The 26606-nt window shown below is 22.4% G+C and overlaps 1 protein-coding gene across 1 annotated transcript; it reads right to left on the bottom strand.

The window, feature by feature from the left end:
• Positions 1 to 406: 406 nt before the first annotated feature.
• Positions 407 to 21325, bottom strand: LOC145832711 (xylulose kinase-like). Its single transcript, XM_082940024.1, has 14 exons — positions 21256 to 21325; positions 20319 to 20409; positions 19692 to 19834; positions 18644 to 18792; positions 17328 to 17460; positions 15893 to 15993; positions 15263 to 15356; positions 14006 to 14113; positions 12710 to 12840; positions 10161 to 10279; positions 5837 to 5910; positions 4978 to 5133; positions 2590 to 2680; positions 407 to 1001 (listed from the first exon to the last, which is right to left on the bottom strand). Exons 1-14 carry the CDS (start codon positions 21292 to 21294, stop codon positions 853 to 855), a joined length of 1578 nt encoding a protein of 525 aa, XP_082796150.1. The 5' UTR covers positions 21295 to 21325; the 3' UTR covers positions 407 to 852.
• Positions 21326 to 26606: the final 5281 nt, after the last annotated feature.

The following is a 26606-nucleotide window of genomic DNA, read 5'->3' as shown; positions in this document are numbered from 1 at the left end:
TTGCTAAATAAATTACTTCTGAGAAGAGTTTACATAAAATATTGTTTATATGTTTTTAATTAGCAAAAACTGTTGTGTTTACTTTAATGTTTTAGATAAGATATTTTTATTAAAATATCTCTAAAGTTAGGACATTATACTAGATCATTCATTTTTTTAAAAGTTGGAATTTTTTAATGTATTTAAATATTGCTTGAAACTTTGCTATAATTTAGTATTTTCTTACTTATAAAACACTTTATATATTTTTGAAATAATATTAAACTATCTATTATAAATTTTCAAATAATATAAACCAATCATAAATAACTTTTTATTGAAACTATTTTAATAAAATGTCGAAACACCATAAAACAGATTTATATTTGATTATAAATACTTAACAAAATTAATAATAAAGGCATAATTTTAAATAATGATTGCATGACAAATTTAAGCATAAATTATGAAGACACAAAATAGCAATATAAAGCAAAAAAATAAAAACACACTCAAAGCTAAATAACAATACAGATAAAAGTTATATAATAAAAAGTTAGTAAAAATGCTACTTTAATTAGAAGTTTAAAAGCTAACTATAATTACAAGTTTAAGAAAAAAAATGCGTTTTTGATTACGTTTAAACTTAATAACATGTTTTTAGCAAACACTTCTGTAATTTAATGGCGAATTTAAACATTTCTTCAGTTACTTTTTAAAAGATCGACATCGTAAAATAGTTAAACACATTAGCTTAGTAAATATGATTATAGTCTACATAAGTGATAAAGTATTTCCTTAGAACTAGATTACAAACTAATAATTTGAAAATTAAATACATAAGATTGTTAATCAATTCAAGAAATTTATATTTTAGGAATTAACAACAATATTTTCTAGTTTTTCATATCTATCAAGATCATATTCATAATTACTATTTGGTTCAGTTGATTTTGTGTAATTTGCTTCTTTTGTAAATATTTCGCTGAATTTCAAACTTGGATTGCTTTCTTTCAACAAACCTACAAAAAAAATTAAGTTAATTAAATTTAGTTAATTAATTTTTAATTAAATAATTTTTAAAGAATTTAATGATTGTTTTACTTTAAACTTTTAAATACATTATTTTTACTAGCAAACGTATACAAAAAAAATCTATGCATGGCTATATTATTTGCAAAATATTAACAAAGTTACATTAAATTAAATAAAATTTTAAAATTAGCTATGCTCTTTTTGAATGATGAAAACTAATTTTAACAATCAAATAAAAACATATAAGTTGAGCAATGTTAGACTATCTTATTAGGTTTATGAACTTTTATCAAAAATGTAGAGTGACATAAAGACTTTAAAATAAAAATTGATAGATTGGGTCGTTTTTACGACTAAAAACAAGCCGATAAAATTAAACTATTTATAAGCTTGTTTTCAAATGTCATAAATAAGTATTTACTTAAATAGTTTAATATTAAATTTCTAGTTATACCAAAATATTTTTAAAAGTTTAAACATTTATACAACAAACTAATTAAGTAAAATTGAGCAACAAATAAATAATATTTATATCAAATAAAATGAATTGATATTGTCAATAACAGATAAAAACTATTTTTAATATAAAATATGTAAAACATCTCTAAAACATCTTGTTTATCCTGTATAATTGGTCGACATAAAAATTTACTTAAATTTTAAACCATATATTTACAAAACATTATGATTTCATAAAATTCGACTTAAAATTGTATTTACTAAACACAAGAACATGTACAAAGAATTGTTTATGAAACAAACAAACTCAATTTAAAATTGAATTTATAAAAAATATTCAAACACAAAAACATTTTTATGGTTTTGTAGGTCAAAAAACCTGTTACTCAACAAAAAACATTGTCTTATGAGCTCTTAAAAATTGAACACTTTCAATATTTAAGTTCGAGGTATGTCTAACAACATTTTTAATGTCATGTAAGACTGCTTAACAAGTCATAAAAAATCAGACTTTCAACTCTTATCTATTATTTTAATCATTTAAACAAAAAATTCGACTTCAACTTTTTTCGATATTTAGAAATATATTTAAATGTAAATAAAAACCTTACAAATATATTCAACCTTGTTTCATTATGATTTCTAGCTCTAAACAACATTACAAAAACATTTTACGGTCATTTCAAGTTATATTTCAAGCAATCAAGTAGTTTAAACAGTCAAAAGCTGTTGACAGGGTGGCCACTGGTTTTTTAGAATATTTTTCCAGGATTTCTGAACTTCTTCCAGGTTTTTGAAAGTACTAGTTTTTGGATTTATTTTCAGTTTAGAGTTAAGTTTAGGTTCAACAACTGTGTTTATTAGTATAAAACATTAAAAAGATACTGTAAAGCTACTTTAAATGTGTTAATAATGAAAAAAAAATAACTGATATTTATTTTATTTTATTTGTTAGCTCTAAACATGTAAGTGAACTGAATAACATTACGAAAAATTGTTTACGGTTCTTTTAAGTTAGATTTTTAGCAATCAAATAGTTTAAAAAAGTATAAAAGACTGTTAATTAATTTAAAACACGTAAGTAAATAACATTAACAGATATTTTAATAATCTAACCGTGTTTAGCTCTGTAAGCACATCCTAAAGCAGCTGAATTTGCCGTATCATTCAATATGTATACTGGAGCTTTGAACACATCAGAAAGAACCTGAAACAAATAATTAAATTTTAAAATCTATATCGTTCAGAATATGTACTGATAATTATAAAAACCTATTTAATAATGTTTTTTTTTTACAGTTTTCTACATAAAATAAAATAAAGAGTAATATATATAAGACTTAATTTTTTCAAAGTAACATATGATTTATTTTTGTTGATGTATAATGCTTTAGAAATCTATAAAAAATTTTATATGTGCAGAGTATTTAAGCATTAAAAGTAGCTTGTTGTTAGGAAAGTTTCTACATATAACTCTCAAAATTGTATTTTGTAAGTTGTATTTATTTAATATATCGTAAGGATAAAGACAACTAAATCAAAAAAAGCTTATTTTTTATTTAAAACCAACAAACTAGATTTGATTAATGATCTAATAATTTTTCCAATGATTAATTGTTGAAACTTCGGAAACCACTAAACTGAAAAATGCATTGACAAGGGCAGTAACTTTAAAATGGTAGTAAAACCTAAAAAGAATAAATTTGCAAACCCATTTATTATTATATTTGCTTTGTCATTTATAATGTATGCTGGGGGCCTTATGCACGATTAAAAAAAAATTAAACATTTAAAATTTATATGTTTTACTTGTACTTTTAATTTTATTTTATTACATGTCTTATTGTTGCAGAAGTAAATCTATAAATTTTGTAATACTCATTACATACTAGTTAAACAATTTAGTCCAAATAAAATAAACACTTTATTTGAGATTTATGATTAAAACTTAAATAAAATCAAAAAAAATTAACAAAACAACAACTAAAAAGCAATTTCATAAAAAATTAACATTACTTTTACAACCTATAGACATCGTTAAACCGAAATGTAACATAAAAACATTAAGAGCTTAACGAAAAAACACATGTAAAATATCTAAAAATAGCTAAAATGTGCTGCGTTAAATTTTATTATTTCCATTAACCTACTCAGACTGACTTAAATTTATTAGAAAGTGACTGAAAAATTTTTAAATTTTACCTTTTTTTTTACCATGCTTAAGTTTAGACTGCTAGTATATTTAAACGAATAAAAAAAAATAATTTAACTTTTAACCTACTTAAATGTCAATAGAATTAAATTATTTAAGTTATTCGAAAACATTTCAAAAACAATACGGCTTTGTTTTAAAACCATTAATCATTAAAAACGTTAAAAAACTTGATAAAAAAACATGTGTGTAAATTCTATAAATAGCTAAAAATCGTGTAGCGTATAAATTTTATTATGTTTTTGCGCTTTTAAAGCCAAGAAACTTAATTTAATTAGCAAACGCGCAAAAAAAAAAGATGATAAAATTTTATACACTTCATTAATCGTAGCCATTTATTTACTTTGATGTTTTGCTTATTTTATTTTTGAGATTATTTTGTACTTTTAGTTCAACTTGTTTAAAAGCTATTAAAAAGTTTAATATCTTAAAAAATCGTTTTACTTCTTTCAAAAGTTTTAAATATAAACTAATTTTTTTTTCTGGTTTAGTTATAAATAAACTTTTTAATAAGTTCAATGATGTTAAAGAAAGCATAATTTTATATTCTTAAGTTTGTAATGTTTTTAACAATAATGTTTAATTCAAATTTCTCAAAATTTATACATAAATACATGATCACTTTTGAAAACTTTTAACATAATTGATTAACATACTTAAAGTAACAAAACACAAAGAAAAACTATTCATGCCTAAGTTTTGACTTTTATTATAATATAAGCTTTACGGTAGTTAAACTTAACCCTTTTCAACAATATCATTTTAAATTTTAGTGGTTTCCGGACTTTCAACAATTAATCGTTTGATAAATTAATAGATTATAAATCAAATATAGTTTATTGGTATTTAAATAAAAACTAAACTTTTTATGGTTTAGTCGGATAAAAAACAAGATAGTATACGTTTCAAACGTTTTAATTTAATTTGTATACAAAAAATTTTTGTAAAAACATTCATATTGCTTGATACAATTTTTTTTAATTACATGCTTACTAGGTACTCTGAGCGTTAAATAAAACCATCGTATTCAAAAAAGTTTATTCAAAAACTTCCTATAAAGAATTTTAAAGTTATGAAGCTTATAAAGAAGTACGTCATAAGTTTAACTTTATTTAATAAAAAACCAAGTAATAACATTCTAATTCTTTATAACAAACTTTAATTTTTAAATCTGACGAACTTACAAAAATATATTTAAATAATTTCTAATATTTCGTTATTATTGATTTGTTAATAGTTTTTGTCTTACTTATTATTCAATTAAATAAAAATACACTTCATTAACAAAAAACCTGTAATATTTCCTTATTATTGCTAGCACCTCCTGTAGCCAATATTTTACTACCATCAATTATTTTGTGGCCTATTTTCTCAGAATAATATTTCTTGGCTACTAGTTGGCCTTCTATGAGACTCCGTATGTTCTCTTCGTTAGTGAAATTTTCAACCTAAAAGTTGTGAAAAAATAATTTATATCTTTTTATAACAACAATACAACTTTTAGTATTTTCTTTTAAGTAAAACTGCCTGCCTAATTAATTTAAAGATAAGCATAAATAATCAAACTGTTGTGAAATTAGTGACCAAAAACTATTTTTTTAATTATTTAAGTAAACTATTTAGTTATATTTATTTCTCAATGCAAAATGTAGTACAAATATTCTTGTCTAAAAATTATTAACAACTATCTAATGTATTATTTTTGTCTCACTACACTAAAATTTACACTACACTACACAATGTAAAAGTGTGTGAAAAGTTATCAGTATCTGTTATCACGTTTATCAAATTTGTACAAATTATCTTTTCATAATCTCAAATTGTTGAAAGTCTTTAATCAAACGCTTTATATTACTTTTACCAAATTTTATTTTAATGTGTGAAAATTTAAAACCAAAAAGGCTGTTTTACTTTATTTCTTATACCAACTAATACGAAATACTACAAATGCTGTAATTTATTTTTTTTTTTTGAGTAGTCTTTTCTAGTTTACATATTACTGTTGAAAATTAATGTTTAAATTTTTTTTTTATATTACAGCAAAATAAACAAGTTCTAAGCTAAAGATTAACTTTTATATGTTTTGAGTATATAAATTTCACTTATATTAAATAAATCATTAAATTAAAAATTTAGTAAAATAAAACAAACTTTTTTGTCATTAAAATCAAATCTGTGATCTCCATTAGCGTTTGGTAATATTTCCTGTACATCGTAATAAAAACCTGTGAAATATTTAACTAACTAATTAATTAGCATTTGATAATATTTCTTGGACATCAAAGTAAAATTCTGTGAAATTATTTTGTGTTAATATTTTTGTACATCAAAAACTAGTAAGAAAGTTATAAATCATCAATGAAAATAACTAATTGTAACATTACATTAAAATAAAGTAATATAAAGCAAAAACTAATAAGTTAGTAGTGTAAAACTTAAATGAGGCATGTAAAGTTTAACTGTTTAAAAGAAAGTAAGTAAAAATAACTTACATTTAACAATTTTTTTCTTAGTGAAATATTGTATAAAAACAATGTTTATACTTTTAATTAAGAAAAAAAATCTAGCAGATTGAATTTTTAAGTTTACCAAAAGAAAACTATTTCAATCAAAAATATATAGAATGTGCTTTTACACCTAAGGTAAAACAAAATATATTTCCTGAGATAAATAAACAAAGTGCTTAAAATGAAAGGTAAAAACAGAAATATTATTAAAGTTAGAAAAAAAGTTAATTACCTTGAACTTAAAAGTACTTCCTGTAATTAAAAATAAATTAGTACGAATATTGTTTAGTTTATCGCTGAAGAAAACAAAAATTAAAATTAAGAATTAAAAGCGTGCAATAAAACCAAATTTTATAATATTTTCAATACAATTTAGCACAAATATATTTGAAATAAAATAAAAAAACTAAACTATTACGGTTTTTTGCATTTTTTGTAAAGTTTATGACTAAAGTGAATTAATTATAAAGAAAGTTTTCTTACTTTTATATTTTCTTTAGTGTATAAATACTTTTTATATTGAATAGTAACACTGTTAAAAGATAAAAGTACATTTATATATATAAAAAAGTACAAAATAAAATAAAACGAACTTATTAGTATTTCCTGTATATAAAAATAAACTTAGCGAACAATATTGTCATTTAATTACACTAAATAAACTCAAAAAATACTTATATTGACAGTAAAAAACAGTATTTAAGTAATATATTATAAATCAATAAAAGCGAACTTATTTTCACACTAAACAAACTTAAAATAATCTTTTAAATAAATCGATAATAACCGCTTTAAAAAATGGTTTGAACTCAAAAGTATTTCCTGTAAGTAAAAAAAAAATCTTGCAATAAATGTTGTAACTTTTTACACTATATAATCTTTAAAAATAAAATCTTAAGTAAAAAATATCAGATTAAAACAAATTAATTATATTATTAGTATAAACAAACCATAAAAACTTTACTTGCTAACATACCAAGCATAAAGTAGTTAAATTCTATTTATATAAAAGTAAATGACAACTTAATTTATCTTTTTTATTTAGTTTAGTAATAATTTACTTCAATTGAAAATAAATACCACAATGAACTACTGTATCTATTATTAAACAATTTATAAGTAATCAAGTTCTATTGGAAAATATTGAATTATTATTTTATTGAAAAGTCTCTATACATCTTAATATAATGTAAATGAATGATCAACCAAAAATGAAAAGATAAATATAGATTAAACCATTTAGAATAGATTAAATAAAATATGCATCACTTTTCTCAGTGATAAGATTAAGTAATATAAAATAATATTTGCAGTTAAATCAATATCATTAATTTGAAGATATATAAGTAGATATTTAAAATATAATACTTAAAAGTAAACCTTTAAATTATATTTTTTTTAATTAAAAACAAGTTCTTAAAAAACTCTTGATGTCACATTGAAATTAATAAATATGAACTTAATAGTACTTCAGTATTAAAAGATTATATTATATTTTTAAATAGTTTAAAAGATAAAAGATAGCAATATTAAATCATCAAGTAGATTAAATTCATCATATAAACAAATTATGTTAAAAATTAATTTGGTAATACTTCAAACAAAAAGTTGTAAAATTTTATCTATACAAAAGTAAAACATTAATGATAATTTTACTTAATTTTATATTAATACTTCACTTAGATAATATCCAAATCCAGAAATAAATATAAAAAAAACAGTTTATACATTATTACAAAATTTTAGATAATTGACCTTTATTTAGAATATAAAGTTCATCTTAATAAAACTTTTGTAAGTTAAGTTATCAATCAAGAATGAAAAGGTAAAATTAGATTTAAAATTTGAACAAATAAAAGAAAATTATTGATTTATTAGTTTTCTCAGAACATTGTAGTAAGATTAAATTGAAATTAAAGAATTAAAAAGATAATATTTGTAAATTTTGAAAGATGTAAAGATAATATTGATCAGTATTTTTTGTTTCAAAAAATGTATAAGTAGATAAACCACAATATTTGGGACATATTATATACTTAAGTAAAATATTAATATATAAACAAAGAAAAACTATTTAAATTTAAGTAGTTTAGTACTATTTTAAATAAAAACTTACAAGCATAAAAAGTATTTTTTTTTGTAAAAGTAAAAATAACCCTTAAGTTTTATAGCCACTGATGTAAAATTTAACAAACTTTATATTTTTTCTCGTAAAAAAAAACTTTATGTGAGAATAAAGTTTAGGTTGTAAACTTTTATTTAATAAATAAGCAAAACTTCATTTAATTTAATATTCAAGTTTAATTAAAATGTATTTATATTTTTCATAAAATTTTCGTAGTAAAAATCTTTAGTACAACTTTAATAACTTTATATACTAATATGTATGTATAAAAATATTGTAAGTTTGTGTTCAGTTTAAAATTACAAAACTATTTAAATGATACTTTTAATTTATTTCAAGGTAAATATATTTAACTTTTAAAATACAAAACTTAAAAAAACTTTTCAAATATTTAAACTATTAGCACTATATTAAATTTTAATTTTAATCAAAAGCTAGTATATTTAATTTTTCTAAAACAACACTTTCAAAAAAGATCTCTTATCACTAAAAACTTGTCAATCATTTAAAGCTTGAAAATTAATTTAAAACGTATAACTGGTTTAAGTACGCATTTAAAACTTTATTTTAAATAAAGATTACATGTTCACAAATTCCATTCTATTGTTTTTCAAAGCTTAAATACCGCGTAAACCAATCTAAAATATATTTGACATTTTTATTTAATCTATACAATGATTTTTTTGTTGTTTAATAATCTGATTCAAAACTTTATACACAGCAATTTATTATACTTATTATCAAATTATTTGACGTTTCAAATAAGAAATACTGAAACCTGAAAGTTTTTACTGTTTAAATTATACTTTAAAAAATTTACCATTTATGTTTAAGTTTGCCTGATAATTTTGAACAATTTTAATAACCAGAATGTTAAATTATTAACACTTAATTAACATAGAGAGTTAACTATGCATGCATATTAAAATTTGTTTGAAAATTCCTCCTTAAGCTTAAATCCCAACATATAATCAGACTAAAACCTAGCAAACATTTTAATTAGTCTCCTTTACCATGATTTAATAACTATCTACTTAAGCGCAATAGAATATGAGCAGTTATAATATATTAATTAACATAACTAGACTAAGTTTATCATATTGAATATTTTACTAATTTAAGTTTTTCAAATGACTTGCTGTAATTTTTAATACTTCAACAAAATATAAATAACAAATACTTACTTTAAAGTTTATACGAAAGAGTTTAAATATAAAACAATTAAAAAATAAAGATTACATGAACATAAATGCCTTTCTATTGTTTTTCAAAGCTTAAATACCGCGTAAACCAAACAAAAAATACCCAACATTTTTCTTTAATCTATACAAATAATGATCTATTTGTTGTTTAATAATCTGATTCAAAACTTGATACACAGCAATTTATAACACTAATATCATAACTACAATTTTTGAAGCTTAAAAACAAATAATGCTGAAACTTTAAACTTTTTATTGTGCAAAGTATACTTTAAATTGATTGATCATTTATTTTAAGAATAAAAACGAATTAATAAAATAAAACCGTAATCATTAAAAGTTTAATACAATCATAAAAAGTGTTTAGCTGTGCATGCAAAAACTTGTTTAAATTCCTTCAAAAGCTTAAACCGCTATTTATAATCAGATTAAAATCCAGCAAAAATTTTAATTAAGCTCATATGTCATAATCTAATAATTATTTACTTCAAAGTTAAACTGTATAAGCCGATATGATCTACAAATTAAGCTTTTCAATTAATTTGGTGTAACTTTTACAATTTCAACAAAAGTTTAATTACAACTACATATTTTAAAACTTGTATGAAAAGAAGTTAATATAAAAAGATAAAATAACAAACCAAATTTTCCATTATTTCCATTTGGTGTGTTCTTCAGTGCTTGTGAAAATTCATCCCAACTTCTATTTGAAGTGTAATTATCCCTGAATCTTTCTCTAGTTAGTGATCCGTTTTTGAAACTGAAATAAAAATTAGTTTATTAAAAACTTTTTTCTAATTTTATTGAAAATGAACTTGATTTTTTAAAACTGAAAACGCATAACTTTAATAACTTTATTGAAATCTTATTTTAAAAAAGTTACTTCTAAATCTCGTTAAGAATCATTTTCAAAACCATAAGGCTAAAACTAATAATTTCAATTAAAATAAAATTATACTTTTTTGTTAGTAATGCTAAATTGTTAATACCAGTATTCTTTCTCATACTTTTATTTTTAGATGAAACGCCAATGGTTGCTTGACAAAGATATTAATACAAATTTTACTTTATTTATAAGATAAAAAATACACATATCTTAAAATTTTTGATTTAGTTGTCAAGCTATTTAGAGGCAAACATATTCATAGTATTTTTATTCGGTTAAAACATTGTTTTTACCAAAAACAAGTAAACTTTTTTCTTTGAAACTTTCATAAAAAGCAATCAGTAACTGACAGTGTTTTGACAATAAACATTTTCAAGGTTAGAAAAATTTTCCGGTCAAAAATAAAACGTTTATATATGTCCATATATGGTCATGCATTTGATTTTATTATTTTGTTTGAAAAATGCATTAAAGTATTTATAAAACATATATACATCTAAAATATTTGAATAATTGCACGAATTGACTTTTTTTTCGTTTAAAAATTGTGCTTACTTGGAAAATTGTTTAAATTGAATTTAGGTTTATCAATTTGTTTTTAAAATATTGTCAAGTAAGTTTGCTAAAATAAGCACAAATAAAAATTAAACTAAATTATAAACGTTTAAGCACAAATTGACTTTTCATTCGATAAAAATTATAAATTGTGCTTACTTTAAAAAAAACTCTTCATGACTCAGCATAATGTTATATGAAAAATATACTAAAACTTTTTTTGAATCACTAATACTTTATAACTTTTTCTTCATTTATGCAAGTACAATTTATTACAGTTGTAGTTTTAAGTTTCCGTCTAAACAACTTTTTATTTTCTATAAATACTAACATCTTTATAGGTTTATAAAAGAGTTGTTTGGGAAAAAAAAAGTAAACTTATAGTAAATTTAATTTTTTAGGATACTTCAAAAATAAAATCTTAAACAAAAAAACTTTAAATGTGTATCGTATATGTACCCAATTTACCGCAAAAAAAAAATTATTTTTAATATTTTTTGATAACATATATTACGTTCTATACAAAACTGCTTTGAAAATAAGTTTCAATACCATACTTTTAGTTTTCCACTAAATAATAACAACTATTACTTATTCTCGATCTTAAAATATTCAAAATAAATAAAATAAGACAAATAAGTTCTAGTATAAGTTGTTTTTTCTCACCTAATTGGTTCTCTGAAAAGTTTTTAACAAAATATAAAAACTAACTTTACTTTTACCATAAAAATATCAAGCATTATATAAAATTAGCAAATATTAGTTTTACACACTCTAAAAAATTTTGATAAAAGCAATTTATACATATCATACAACTTAACACACATGCAATAAAAGTTCAAAATTAAGTTTTTAAAACTAAAATTCAAAATATAATCAATATTATATTTAACATCCCCATACAAGCGTTGCTATGCAATGAGTTTACATAAAAAATTATGAATATATTAACAAAATTAGATACAAACAATTTTTTTTATATTATAATTACATCAAATAAATATACACATGACACTAACCATACCATTCCCATATAAGAATTTTTATGCACAAAAGGATTTACAACACATTAGATAAATGTATATTAATTAATATATCAATAAATAACACAAATTAACTAGTGTATTACAAAAACATTGAATAAATAAAATATTTTCAAAATAAAAACAAACCAAATCATGCCAATGTAGGCATTATCATCCAACAGATTCACAAACACGTTTGATAAACATGCTTCATATTTTACAATTGTCAATAAAAACAACTGACTCCATATAAAAGTGTTATAATAATACAAATAAACATGTTTCATATTTTACAATTGTCAATAAAAACAACTAACTCCATATAAAAATGTTATAATAATTAAATATTATAATAATATGTTATAATAATAAACATGTTTCATATTTTACAATTAAAAAACAACTAACTCCGTATAAAAGTGTTATAATACCACAAACCATATCATGCCCATGTAGGCATTATTATTACCAATACATTTACAAACTATTTCATGCACAATAGATTTACAATCATATTAATTAAAATGTATACTAATTAAGATAAAAATAAATAAAACAACTAAAGTAAAGTATTATAAAAATAATTAATAAAAAAATTATTACAAACCATATCATGCCCATATAAGCATTATCGTCCAACGGGTTCACGAACATGACAATAAAAATATAATTTAAATAAATTAAACACACTTTAATATATATATATTTATATTAACTTTCTCACCAAATCATGCCCATGTAAGCATTGTCATCCAACGGGTTCACAAACACGTGACCTTGCAGGCACCTGATTGGCTCATCCATGTACAATACCAGCGTATCAGAAGTTCCCAATGACACCATGGCGTCTCCTTTCTGTACAAATGATAGAAGTTTGTAATATTTAGAGATACAATAAATAAACTACAAGTATAATCTTTGAAATACTGATATATGCATATATTAATTACGAATTTAGACATATATGAAACTAAGGTATCAGAAGTACCCAATAATACCATTCTCCTTTCTATGAAATAGATATAAAATTTTAAGCTAATAGGTATTCAAAAAGTTATCATATATTCAAAACAAAAGCAACGTTAGTTTTGATTTTAAATAAATATCGCTGTGCTTTATTACAATGTATCAAGCACTACGATACCAAATCAATATACAATAAAACTATCTAGTTAGTATAAACAGTGTCTTCTTTTTTTTTTAGTTTTCCGATTGTAGAAAGTTTATACATAACTCAGTTATTCAAGCAGCTAATTGTTTCTTATACAAACAAAAACAATTTTGCTTGATAATTACTTGCAAATTAGTTTGTTAATGAGTTTGAAAACTCACAGTAATTGTAAGCAATTATCAAGTTAAGTTGTTTTTGTTTATACTAGATATATAGTTATTATGTATTTAAAGTAGCAAATAGTACAAAAACAAACCACTAGTAAAGTTTAACAACTTAAATATCAACATTTTGTAAAGCTTTGCTGTATTTTTATTTTTAACTTATTTACTGAGGAGGCTTTAATGGTAAAACTAGAGTATCATGATTTTTTTGTATTTTGCTTGTAAAAAATATACAATAGTAATTGTTTACGTACATAAAATAAAAATACTGATTTCATTGTTTTCAGTGTGATTGATTGCTAAAGTATAAATTACAGGTCGAAACACAAGTTTTCACAATTTATTCCCTTATAAATGTCAGTGCTAAAAATAGCATTCACATTAGTGTCAAACAAAGGGAAAATAATTTTATATCAAAAACCAACCGGAATTAAAACAAAAATATCAACATTATATCAAAAACAAACTTGCATCAATTGTGTGTTATAATAGTTCCTGAATTAATATATAAACTTGTAACAATACTAATACAAAAATAAACCTTGGTATAATTATTATATTAAAATAGTTTCTGAATTAATAGTTGTACAAACACTAATATCAAAAGAATTTCTGAATTAATAAAGAAACTTGTTCGAATACCAATATAAAAATAAACCTCGTATAAACTTATATAAAAATAAACCTGTAATCTGCAACCAGCTAAAGAAGCAGGATTGTCACCGGTGAATGCAACAACTTTACATGATGGTGAAAATCCGTATCTTTGTACCATATAAGAAGAAACACTGCCCTGTAAAAATTGATATAATTTAAAAAAAAAACAAATCACAACTTTACAATCAGGTGAGAAACTGCATCTACCAATCATGTATGAAGATATGTAAAATAATAATAGTAAAAATAGTACTAATATAAATTTACATGAAGGTGAAAAACCGAATCTTTCTACCAAGTATGAAGATATAACAATAAAATATAAATAATTATAAATACAGAAATATAAATTACTTACTTTACAATTAGGTGAACTCCGTATCTTTTAACTGTAATTAAGATATACTACCCTACCATAATAACTTCGTTAACATAAATATGGTCAACATCTTTACAGTAAAAAGTGTATCTTTGCACCAAGTATGAAAATATCCCTTTAATTTATATTACAAAGTTAAAAATACAAGTTACTTAATAAAAAGAAGATGAGAAACCGTATCTTTGTACTAAAAATGAAAATATATTGCCCTGTAAAATTTAAATGTAAATTAATGACTTGAAATTAAAAGAAAATTCAAGTCTTACTACTAAATTGAAAGTATATAACCCTGCATGTAAAAAAAGAACTTATGTAAAAATTGAAAATTGTATATGCAGTTGTTAAAGTCTTTTACAGATATAATTTGTAAAATTTATTAATAAACAATTTAATTTATATCTAACTTAGCTACTTGTGAAATAGAAGACATAATAATGATAGTATCATAAAAAACTAGTAACCATAAAACCTAGCTACCACAGAGTAGACTAAAACTCATTTGTTGTATTTCATCAACTTATTTTTTACTTTTGTTTAAAGTTTTAAATAAGTTACTCGATATGTGACAAAATTTTAAGACTTAAAATAGTTTTGATAGAAAAAACAAGTTCACGTAATTCATCAGCTAACTTATAAATTTTAAATTAATAACTTTTGTATTCTAGTACATATTTTAAAAACTTACTACAACTTTAGCCAAAAAAATAGGTTTATCTAATTTGTCAGATTTAAATATAATCTTGTTTGTATCTTTTAATGATATTAAACAAACAAAAACTTATATCATGGAAAATATTGTTTAATTTTTAATGACAAAAATGTTACTTACAATAATTTTAGTTAAAACCACTGGATTTTCTATTTTTTAGCTAATTAATATATTTTTATTTGTAATGTACAACTTACAATAACTTTAGTAGAAGATACTGGTTTTCCCAATTTATCAGCTAATGATTCATCACCACAAGATTTCAAACAATCTGAATTCCATTCCTTTTTACTGTCAATTAAAATATTTAAAACTAACTTTCAATTATGTTTGAGTGGGTTAACAACTTTACATGCATTTATTATTGCACAAGGTTTATATTTAACTTAAATTCCGTCATTTTTTTTTTGTAAAATTGGTGTCAAATTCACTAGTGCAAAATGTAAGTTAATCTAGGAGGTGGGCAACATACTTGTGAAAAGCTAAGAAAAATTTCCTTAAGTTACAAATGTTCTCAATTTGATTTTTAAAGCATGGTGGTTCTTTTAAAACAATTAATTGAAAAAAAATTGCATTTAGAGATTATTTTTTGTATCTAAAAATTATGGTTCATAAATTTTTTTAACAAGTCTGACTGGCAAATAAACTGTTTTAGTAAAACTGGCCCATAATTTTTTTTTGTTTATACATTGATTGTTTTTTTTTAATTTATTTACAGAAAATTTTATCAGTTGATTTCAATTTTAATGCTAGCCAGCAACAGCAGGTGTAATAAGTTATTTAAACTATTATTATATGTAAAACTACAACTTATAAAACAAACAAACCGAATATCAAGTAAGTTCATGCCAGAACCATCAGAATAATCAATGTTTGCATACTTGCCAACTAAAAGTGAACAAGCAAAGCTGGAAACTAGTGAGATTCTCTGTATAAATATAATAAGATATAGAACGTTGTAATATACTTTTATAGTTGGTAATAGTTTACGTTTATTACTTTTCAGTACTTTATATTTTCTGTAAATATTATTATTTTGTTTATTCCAATATTTGCCAACTAGTAATGAACAAGCAAAATACTGAATAGTTAAATTCTCTGTTAAAAATATAACAAGCTATATATACATCTCTGTAATCATATAACCATAAAACCTATATAGTTTGTAATAGTATGTATTTATATATTTTTCAATAATAAATATTTACCCACTAGTAAACTGCATGAAAAACTAATGACTAATGATATTCTCTGTAAAATATTTGTATATTCATAACAAGTACAACATTTACATTTATACTTTATTTTTTATATTTGCATATTTGCCAACTAATACTAATAGTGAACATGCAAAATTGCTTACATAGATTCTCTGTAAATTACTTATGTTTTAATGACAATGAATGTAAGTACTATTTATTTTTTTTATTTTTAACATTTTTCATACCAGTAAAGATAACAGCATGAAAACTACTAAATAGTAAGATTTTATGTATTAGGTTATAACAACAATAAAACATTTTGTACTACTTTTTTATAGTGTTTATTGTAATGATTTATAACTTGTGTTTGTTTGTTATAGTTATTTACTTTTCTTATTTGTCTTTTTTTCTAGTAGTAAAAACAGCACACAACTGCTAACTAGGAATATATCTGAGAAAAAATGAAAGATTTAAGTACTTGCATGTTTTTTCACCAAAAGTATTGTTTCACCAAAAGAGTATTTAAAACTACTGACTAATATATTTTCTATAGTATACTTGAAAACAAACAAATTTGAAATACACTTGGATTTTAAATTACGCTTGCACATTTATTTTTCACATAAACGCAAAAATTGCTTACTAACGATTTTTATTTTAAACTTGGAATAAAAACTTTCTTGATTTTTTGCTTTACATTTTGCTTTAGTACTTTAGTATATAAATATGTGTTTGATTTTTAGGGTGCAAAATATTTCTAAACAGGGTATGTTTTGGTAAAATAATACTTTTGATTTATTATCTGTTCTTTGAAATAACACCTTTCTTCTTAATCAATTTTAGCAATCTCTAAAAAAATCGACATACTAGAGTTGTTTTATTTTTACATTATCGGTTTAAAAGTTATATTTCACAAAATACCATACATATAAACTTCCTCAAGCTTTCTTGAAAATTTTTTTCAATTACTTTAGTACTGTGGTAAGCTTAAGTATTGTTTTGCAAACAAATAATTTAGCTCTAAAACAAAGCATTAAAGTAAACAAATTTATCAACTCACTTCAGTGTTGTGATAAGCATCAGGATGACTTGTGTAAACTTTTTTTATTTGATTTCCTGTAAACCTCTCATAAGCTCTTGATCCAGTTATTTCAACCAAGTTTTCTACGCCTCCAACATTTTGCTCAAGTTCTCTAAAAATAAATATAAAAACATTTTCTAGTATTATATGACATCAAATTATTTCTACCAAATTTTCCACGTCCCCTACATTATTTTCAAGTTCCCTAAAAATAAAGATAAAATACATTATGTATAAATTTTACTCATACTAAATGTATTAGATTTTTTAGTTTTCATATACTATGTTATTTTTATATAGTTCTCTATTTTTCCTACATTTTGCTCTTAATTTCCTGCTAAATAAAAAATGTTGATTATTTTTGCTTTTTTAAACTTAGAAGTCAATTTTTCTTTCAGATTTGTACAATATTTTGTTAATATCTTTTTCTGAGGTAGCCAAAACTTTCTTTGAAAAATGTACTTGTTCTGCAAAATACAACAAAACTTTAAATATTTTTCAGTTATTTCAAGTTAAAAATTAATGATTTTATTGTGAACTATCTTATGAAATTACTAAATATTCATTTAGTAAAAATTCATATGGAAACTAGAGTTGTAGGTACATCTACTAAATAGTAACTAAGTAACATTTTGCAATACTTACACTAAAACATTGGTGCCACAGTATAAAATTTTGTAAAACTAGGTGTGGTAAACTTAATGTAATTTTTGTAGTTTAATCAGCATGCATGAGTTTTGCCCTAACTAAAGTTCAAAAATTATAAGTTTAGACTTTTTGAATTGCTTTTTTTTTTTAACAACTCTGTATTTAAAGATTTGTGGCTATCAAAATCATGACCTAATGGTATTTTTCTGCGCTAAATTATTAATTGTCAACAAATTAAAGCCACTTAACAGCAACCAAAGTTACTTTTTAAAGTTACCTACTGATACAATTAACAGTTTTTTTTTTGAACACTTGTATCTATCTAAAAATCTCTAAACTTTATAACTTGTTGCATGTATTGTACTTGTTGTAAATGCTTCCCTGGAAAATAGCAGTATAAGTTGAAACCAGCTTTTATGAGTTTTATACCAATATATTTGAAAAATATTCAAAACTAATTAATTAACTAAATACAGCTTTTACTTTATGATTTATTTTATTACTTTATAAAACCAACTTGCAATCTTTTAAAAATTCACAATCTTATCTTAAGTATTAGTTCTTACACTTTACTTTATGATATCTAATTTCAAACTTAATTTAATGAAATTTTTAATTTTAGGTGCTTATACTAAACAGTAACAAACTTGCATTCCTTCAAAGTGCTGGAATCCATCCAAATTGGAGAATTTTCAACTGAGAAACAGTTCACGAGTTGCTGATGAAAACTTTTATCTGGTTGCAAATTACCAAGGGTTTCTGAAGAGCCTTGCTTCCAATACACACTACCATGTTGCTGTAGTTTAAAAAAATATCATAAATATTATTTTTATAAAACATACATATTAGCCTTTACATAAAATTGTAAAATTAATTTAAATAAACTGTAAAACTGCTTTTCAGTGTTTTCCAGGCTGATGAAACAACTTTTATCTTTTCAAAAAGAAAAAGTTTTAGTAGAAATGATAAATATGCATGCAAAGTAGTTCTTGAGGTGAAGCAGTAGCTTTTAATATGTTATGTTTTATTCTCACATATCTTAAGAAACATAACAATGTTTCACTATTATTTCAAGTTATAAGAGATCATCAGTTGTTAAAATAATTCTTAATCAGATAGAATCTTAGAGAGTTAAATCTTTTATTACAATTTACTTAATTACATGCTCTGGCAAATCTGTGGCAATTTTTATCAAAAACGTTCATGCAACAAAAAAGTTGTGGACAATTCAAACAAAATTAGTCATAATCAATATAATGACTGTAAATAAATCAAGATCTTGTTCACAACTAGTGACAACAGTAAATACAAAAACTAAATAAGTAAAACTTTTATCAATCTATTAACAAATAATTAACACCTTCAGTTGATTTTGTTGGCAATTATTTAGGAACTAGAAGTTGCTTAAAATAAAAACCAGCTTAAGCAAAGAGTAGTTCCAAAATATTTGTAACTTTTTTGTCAGGTTTTTTATAAGTTTGCTAAAACTTATATTTTATAAAACTAGTATTTCAAATGATATTGCATCAGTATAACTATTGTAAATTTATAGTTGCATTTAAGTTTACAACAAAAGTGAAATTTAAAACAATTTTACAAACTTACAATATTTTTATCAAATTAAATATAACTAAAACTACACCAATAACTTGAATTAATAAAATTTCTATTAAATTTTATAAAAATTCAAATCACCTGCCCAGTACCAGAAATAGCTGCAACACTTTTGAAATCAAAATTTTTGTTTTTCAATTTTTCAAAACACAGGTCCATTGCTTTAACCCACAATAAAGTTGGAACTGTTACTGTTAATTTGTCATCTGCTATGATTGCTCCACCTTAAAAGTATAAGTACTTTAATATTTGCTTGTTTATTTTGTTTTATTTAGTTTATTTTTTAATTATCATTCAAGTTGGAACTGTTAATTTGTCATCTGCTATGATTGCTCCGCCTATTAAAATATTTAATTTTTTTTTGTATTATTTATTTTTTATAATTAATTATTATTCAAGTTAAAATAACTAGCTGTCTGTTTTAATTACCTAAATAGTTCTTGAGAAATAAACAAAAAACTTGATGTTTTTAAAATAAAAAGTTTATTAAAAGTTTATTTTATTTTGCAGGCAACATTTAATATTTTTTGCTAATGACTTGACTTTTATAAAACTTGGAACAAATACAACTTTAGTTAAACTAATAAAATGTGAAGCTTTTTGAGTTTACACACCACAATCTTTAAAGTTTTGTAAACATGTTTTCATCTAGTAAGCTTAAAGTACAATTACAAAGCAATTTTGAACAATGTGATAATAAACAAATACCTTTAGTTCCAAACTCAGGTAGATCAGAATCAAAATGTACTGAAACTTCAGTGACAAATTCAAGAGACTCATTTGTTGCTACTATTTTCAACTAAAAATAAAAAACAAACATGACTAACTTGTTCCAATTTTAATATAAGTCTTTGGTCATAAAATCAATTAACACGGTTCTAATTATACTTTCATTTTTGTGAAACATAATTAATAACATAAAAGTATTAAATTTTACTCTTTAGTAACAGGCTGCCACTCTTTTGCTTACAAATCTTGAGTGATCAAAAACTGCCTTGAACCATCCTGAGTTTTTATAAATCCTTATTGAAATATCTTAAATATTTCTTTTGTATTAAAAAATTCTTTCAAAACAAAAAAATTGAACAGATAATTTAAAATTTATTAAAATATTAAAACTGTAAAGTCTAAATCTTATTCAAGATGTAACAAAAAAACTTTTAATCTTTAAATTATCCTGAATACTTTTTTTTTTTTAACAAGTTATCTTGATATTTTAAAAGTGCAAGCTGTTCCAAGTTATCCTGAGTATACTGAATGTGTGGCAATCCTTTTGTAATAAACTTACTACTAAAACTTATAGTCAAGCCTAAAAAATCAGCAAACACTAATTTGTTACCTAAATAATTTTTTTTTGAAAAAAACATTTTGCAAAATATAACTATGACAACTTTATATACTTTTGTAAACTTGCAATTGTGAAAGTTAAAATACAGTTCTTACAACTATATGGTGGAAATAAGTTTTAAAAGTTATTACTAAAAAAAATTATACAACTATATAGTAGAAATACCAATTAAATATTAAGAAATCTACTGTAAAGCATAATCAATGTATAGTTTCAAAAACTTGCAATTTCAAAAAATGTATATATTACTTAATAGTAGAATAACTTTTTAATGCTAGTTAAGAAATTACTGTAAACCTGTTGAGTACTCAGATCCAACCCAAGGTAAGTTTTCATATTTTCACTTTTAAAATTTATTTAAGTGTCTAGTAATAATTATACAATATAAAACTTTTATATAAAAAACTGCTATATTTGCTTTAAAATTTAATTTAATGCCTAATAAGGTATTATATATTAGTAAATTACTAAGTAAATTATTTTTGTTCCAAAATCAACTTTTTATATTTATATAGTATAAAACACTGCTTTATGCATTTAAATAATAGCTAATAAATTTCAAACACAATAAAAGTCCTAAAATTATACTTCAATTTTTTTTTGAAAATGTATTAAAGCTATTGGTTTTTTTTTTAGTCCTCAACATTTTGCCAATTAACCTTGATCATATTTTACACAAAAGTTCTTATACACGTTATACAGCTATTATTGAAACTTATCTTAGCAAATCTGGTAGAGACTAAAAGTTTTATGCTAAGATGGCAACTAAGCTGGAATACTTTTTTTATAATGGACTTTATCAAAGTAGCTACTATTTGAAGCAAAAAAAAACCTTACTATTAAAAATACTTTAAAATGAAAATGTTTAAAAAGTCAAGTAACATTAAAATTTGTCTCAATAACTCAAACAATGGCTACAAAGAAAACAATTATTTGTAAAATTATAATTAAAAAAGTTTACTGTTCTATTATTAAGAGTTAACTAAAGTCAAAAAATATTTTCAATACCAATAAAAACAAAACTTGCTTTATGTTTTAACAAATATAAATCATTAAAATTTTAGTTTTGTGTTTGACTGATCTCAACTGCCTCAAATTTTTGTGATGTTTTTAAGTAGTTTAAGGTTTAAAGAGTTAAACAACTTAAAATATTATTTATTTTTGAATTTTAATAACAGTAATGTTGTACTGTTTTTTTTTTGTTTTCAATTTATTTTTTAACATTTTACTGGTGGCCAAATATTTTTTGAAAAATTTCACCAGGTTTTCAAACTTTCCTTCAAATTTTGGTTATTGAAAGTACATCTTTTTGTACCCTTTTTTAGTATTTAATGTCAAGTTTAAATAGGTGTTTTTTGCTAGATTTAAACTACTTAATAATACAGTATTACTATTATTTAATCTTTGTTTTATTCCATTGCAACCAGTACTATTATTTTGAATAATTTTTTCTAAGCTCTTTTCATATGAATGTTAAAAATCCTTTTAAAAGGTAAACTAAACACTTAATCGAAAAGTCTTTTAACCACATAAAGATATTAGATTACTTTTGTTTAAAAAAGCTTGTATGGTCTTCTTATCATAGTCTAAATTCAAACTATTAAGGTCATAGGGGAGTTGGCCATGTTTTTTACAAATTAATCTTATTTTATAGAGTTTTTACTAAGCTTCAAGTTGCTTTTTACCTTTTTAAAAACTCAAATTATTTTTTGAGATATGATAGGTCAAATTTGGGCTGCATAATAGGTTCTCTATGGGTAGGGAAAACTAAAACAGCAAAAAAAGACTATTTCATTTAAAAAACTTTTACATTTTAATCTTTATATGATAGCAAAAAAAAAAAAGTTACTTTGGACTTGAAAAGATTTTCAGTAAAAAAATTTAAAAAAAAATACATTTTTATTTAATTTTTGTCATCAAAAATGTTAAATTGTTAAATTATTTAAATTCATAAGTAATGCTTTTTTCTTATAATATAAGAAACACTTCCTGAAAATTTTAAGAAGATTGCTTGAAAAATGAAGGAGGAGATACACTTTTAGTGATTTTTAAAATTTCCAAGAAAATTGACCCCAAAAAACTTACTGTATTGGAAACTTTCTATAAAATATCTCAAAAGTTAAATGATAGTTTTGAATTCAATAAAAACTGGCTTATAGTTTGTACTTGAAGCTTTCATATTAAAGCCAAAGTTAATTACTGTAAAAAAAAGTGTTGGTTTTTCCAGTTTTTTTTTTTGCCAAAATTGTCAAAATCCAGGTTTTAGAGGTTTCCAGGTTTTAAAGTCACCCTGTATTTAAATATATATTGAACAAATTTAAAAAAACCACAGGAATTTATACACAATTCTTTTCAGATGACATTTAGAGCTTACCTTATAAAACCTGTTTTTAATTTAAAATTAACTTATTCAATATTTATGACTTCACAACCAAAATAACAAGTTTTAGTCAATTTGTCAGTTATTCAATGGATCAATTTAATCAATTTAAATCAATTATTTTTTAAAGGTATTCAATGGGACATATACAAACTAAAATAAATAGATATGCAAAAATTTATCAGAATTTTTTATCAAACTTCTAAATGTTTTCCCAAGGCCTGTATAGGTATCCAGAACATTTACTTATTTTTATACTAGACTGGTTTTCAAGGTTAACCTATAAAAATAATGACAATATTAAATAAAGTTAACTTAAAAGAGTTACAGCATGTTTTAAAGTTCTAAGCAATTTTTTTGTACATGCATTGCCCAATGGGCTTTGATCTTGCAACATTCTACTTTTCAGTGATTTTAAATTATCAACAACCAGACCAATGTTATATTTTTCTTCAAACTAAGTGTTATATTGACTATAACTAATGTAAATTTCCACCAATTATCATGAACAACAATTGTAGTTACCCGCGAATACAAGTCCAAATTTACTGAAACATTTTCATCAAAACAAACAACTGTTTTAACATTTGTCTACAATCCGAATAAAAATCTTAGTAGACAAATTTTTCTGTCTACAACTCAATTATATTAAAATATAAAGTTGTGTAGGAAGCAATCCGTCAATAATTACAAATTTCTGGGAAGAAAACTTTTTTCAAGTCAAATTCTGCACCAATTAGGAAGTGGCTGTCTATTTTGTCCTACTTTGAAACTGGGTCAAAGTTAACTAATGTCAAGTGCAAAGTTGAAACAAAAAATATGTTCAAGCTAAATTGTTGAGTTGTTTTCTAGGGTAAACTACCTTCTACTGCCTTTAAGAGAACGGCAAATTAAATAAAAATGCTTTATATCAATAAAATCAATAATCCTTTTTAAATTTTTTTTTACATGATTTATTTTTTGAGTATAAATGTATTTTGTAACCATATTAATAATAATCACGTTAATTTTTCGATAATTAAAAATTCAAAATCGGTTTTAAATGTTACAACGACATCAAAAATTAACTTTTTTTCAAACTAATAACTTTTAAAATCTCTTATATGACCTGTTTTAATTCTTACAAAAATATAAAAACAACATTTTTATTAAAGTTAGCTATTTTAGCAGCATTTTAGTAAACAAAAAATGCACAACCTTAGTAGATGTTTTTTAATAAGTTTAAATAATAAATAAGAAAGTTAAAATTAGTTTTTATAGTAAACTGTTTTTATTTATTTTGAAAATATTATGATTTGTTCTAAAACTTTCACCTTTTTTTTCAAAACAAAGCTAGTATGATTAAAGTTTCATTAAACTAAGTTGAATTAAAAATTCTACTTTTTTGACCTAAACTTGCCAAAGCTTGAGTTGAAAGTTAAAAAACAAGTATTTATAATTGCTGAATTTGAGCAATAATTAAAGTCAAGTAACTTCATAAGAGTAGCATTGCGTGTATAACGTGTTTATTGTTGTATAAAAACTTAAATTTCTACTAAGACAACAGTTAGAAAAAATATTAAACTCAATTCCCGTAGACTTATACTTAGTAAAATATAAATAAATTTTGAAAAGCACGAGTTTTTTTTTTCTATTGCGATCATTTGAATGAAACAACATACTTTGAAACATAAATACGCTAAAGAAACTAAAAACAAAACAAAGTATAAGTACAAAAGTCAAAGCACTTGAGATTGAGAAGTTATTATTGAAAACTCTTTAGAATAATTTAAATTTGTAGTTATAATAATTTGCTTTGAAGTTTGCTCAATTTAATTTGTGCTTTGAATTTAAACAAGTATACCAATTACCAAACAAACTTTTTTTGACAGTAAAAATATACAACTATTTAAGTTAACTTTTTTATAAGTTTTTTTCTGATTATATATTTTATAATTATCTACAAATACTAAATTAAAAGCATTTTTTAAATATTACGACACTACTTATGTTAATTAAAAAACATTTATTGTAACTTTAAGTATAAAATTGAGGTTTTCTCGTACTTAATAATTAACAAAAAAAGTATGTTTTCTAAAGGTTAAAGATTTTTTTAAGTCATAAGTTTTTACTATCACAACAAGATACATTAATACTTAAACGTGAAGCTTTTAAAACTATTAGTTACTAAGATTACTATTTTTAGTTACTTTTATACAAAATGGAGTAAGACTTATATGTAACTTTTAAATTAACATAGGGTCTTCAAACCTAAAAAAAAATCAATTATCAATAATTTGAAATATTTTAAAACTCTTTTCAACAACTTATATCAACTAAAACTAGTTTGTTAAACTTTATATTAAATTAGACAAAGTTTTGTAAAACTTTTTTAGTATTAAATAAAAGTACTATGAAAAAAATCATCCTTTATTATAAAGTTAATTTTTTAAATTTAAAATTATAAAAAAATTAATTATATCCTCATCATATTAGATTGTTTTCTTCATTTGTTAAGACTAATGTTTATTTTACTTAAAATTTAGTTCTGTCAACAACTATTTTAAACGACAATAATTAAATTTTTTAAAACTCATAAAAATATAATTAAAAATGCTTTTTTTAAACGAATCAGTAGTTGCTAAAAAAAATATTTAAAAAAAAATTAATTTCTGTATATAAGTACAATAACCTCTCGCATCTTTACAAACTTACGACGCACTTTCGTTTTATTACGCATTTTAGAATTCTAAAAAATTCAAAAAATAAAATATATATTTTTTTTTAATATTGTGCAAACTAGGTTTATTGTATATCTTTAATTTAAAAGATATTTTAAATGCTAACTCACCTCTCTGTATCTTTAAGCTTTGTAAATTTTTGTTCCTTGACTAATTGATAAGCATTTAGTTGTACCACATTATGTCAGAAATTTTGTTAATAATAAGAGATTAAATTTTCTGAAAAAAATATGACTGTGTGATTAAAGTATAATGAAATTCTGAGAGTTTAAGACACAAATTAATAATACAGCACTATTGTACTCTATGGCTTTAATCTTTATAGCTTAGGTGTTTTTACACCCCTCCTTTTATACCTTTTAATAAATAAAAATTTTCAATTTCTCAAATCTTGATGGCATAAAGTTTCATTCCTATTCAAAAAGTTTATTGATATATCTTTAATGCGATGCAAGACAAGTTTATCCTTATGTGGACAAATGTCAAATTAAAAAAAGTTGTAGTAACATAAACAATTTTTATTTTTTATTAAACATATCCTTTTATTT

The sequence above is a fragment of the Thalia democratica genome, chromosome 3, assembly GCF_965202585.1.
Source record: "Thalia democratica chromosome 3, ktThaDemo2.hap1.1, whole genome shotgun sequence".
NCBI classification, from domain to species: Eukaryota; Metazoa; Chordata; class Thaliacea; order Salpida; family Salpidae; genus Thalia; species Thalia democratica.
This window is presented reverse-complemented; position numbering and strand designations above follow the sequence as displayed.

Coding starts and splice junctions, on each gene's coding strand:
- LOC145832711 (XM_082940024.1), bottom strand. CDS start 21,294: ATGAAAACTTACCTTGGGTTGGATCTGAGTACTCAACAG. Junction 18,793..19,691: donor CTATTTCTGGTACTGGGCAG/GTGATTTGAATT, acceptor TTTAAACTACAG/CAACATGGTAGTGTGTATTG. Junction 5,134..5,836: donor TTGATTTTAATGACAAAAAA/GTTTGTTTTATT, acceptor CACAACTTTTAG/GTTGAAAATTTCACTAACGA.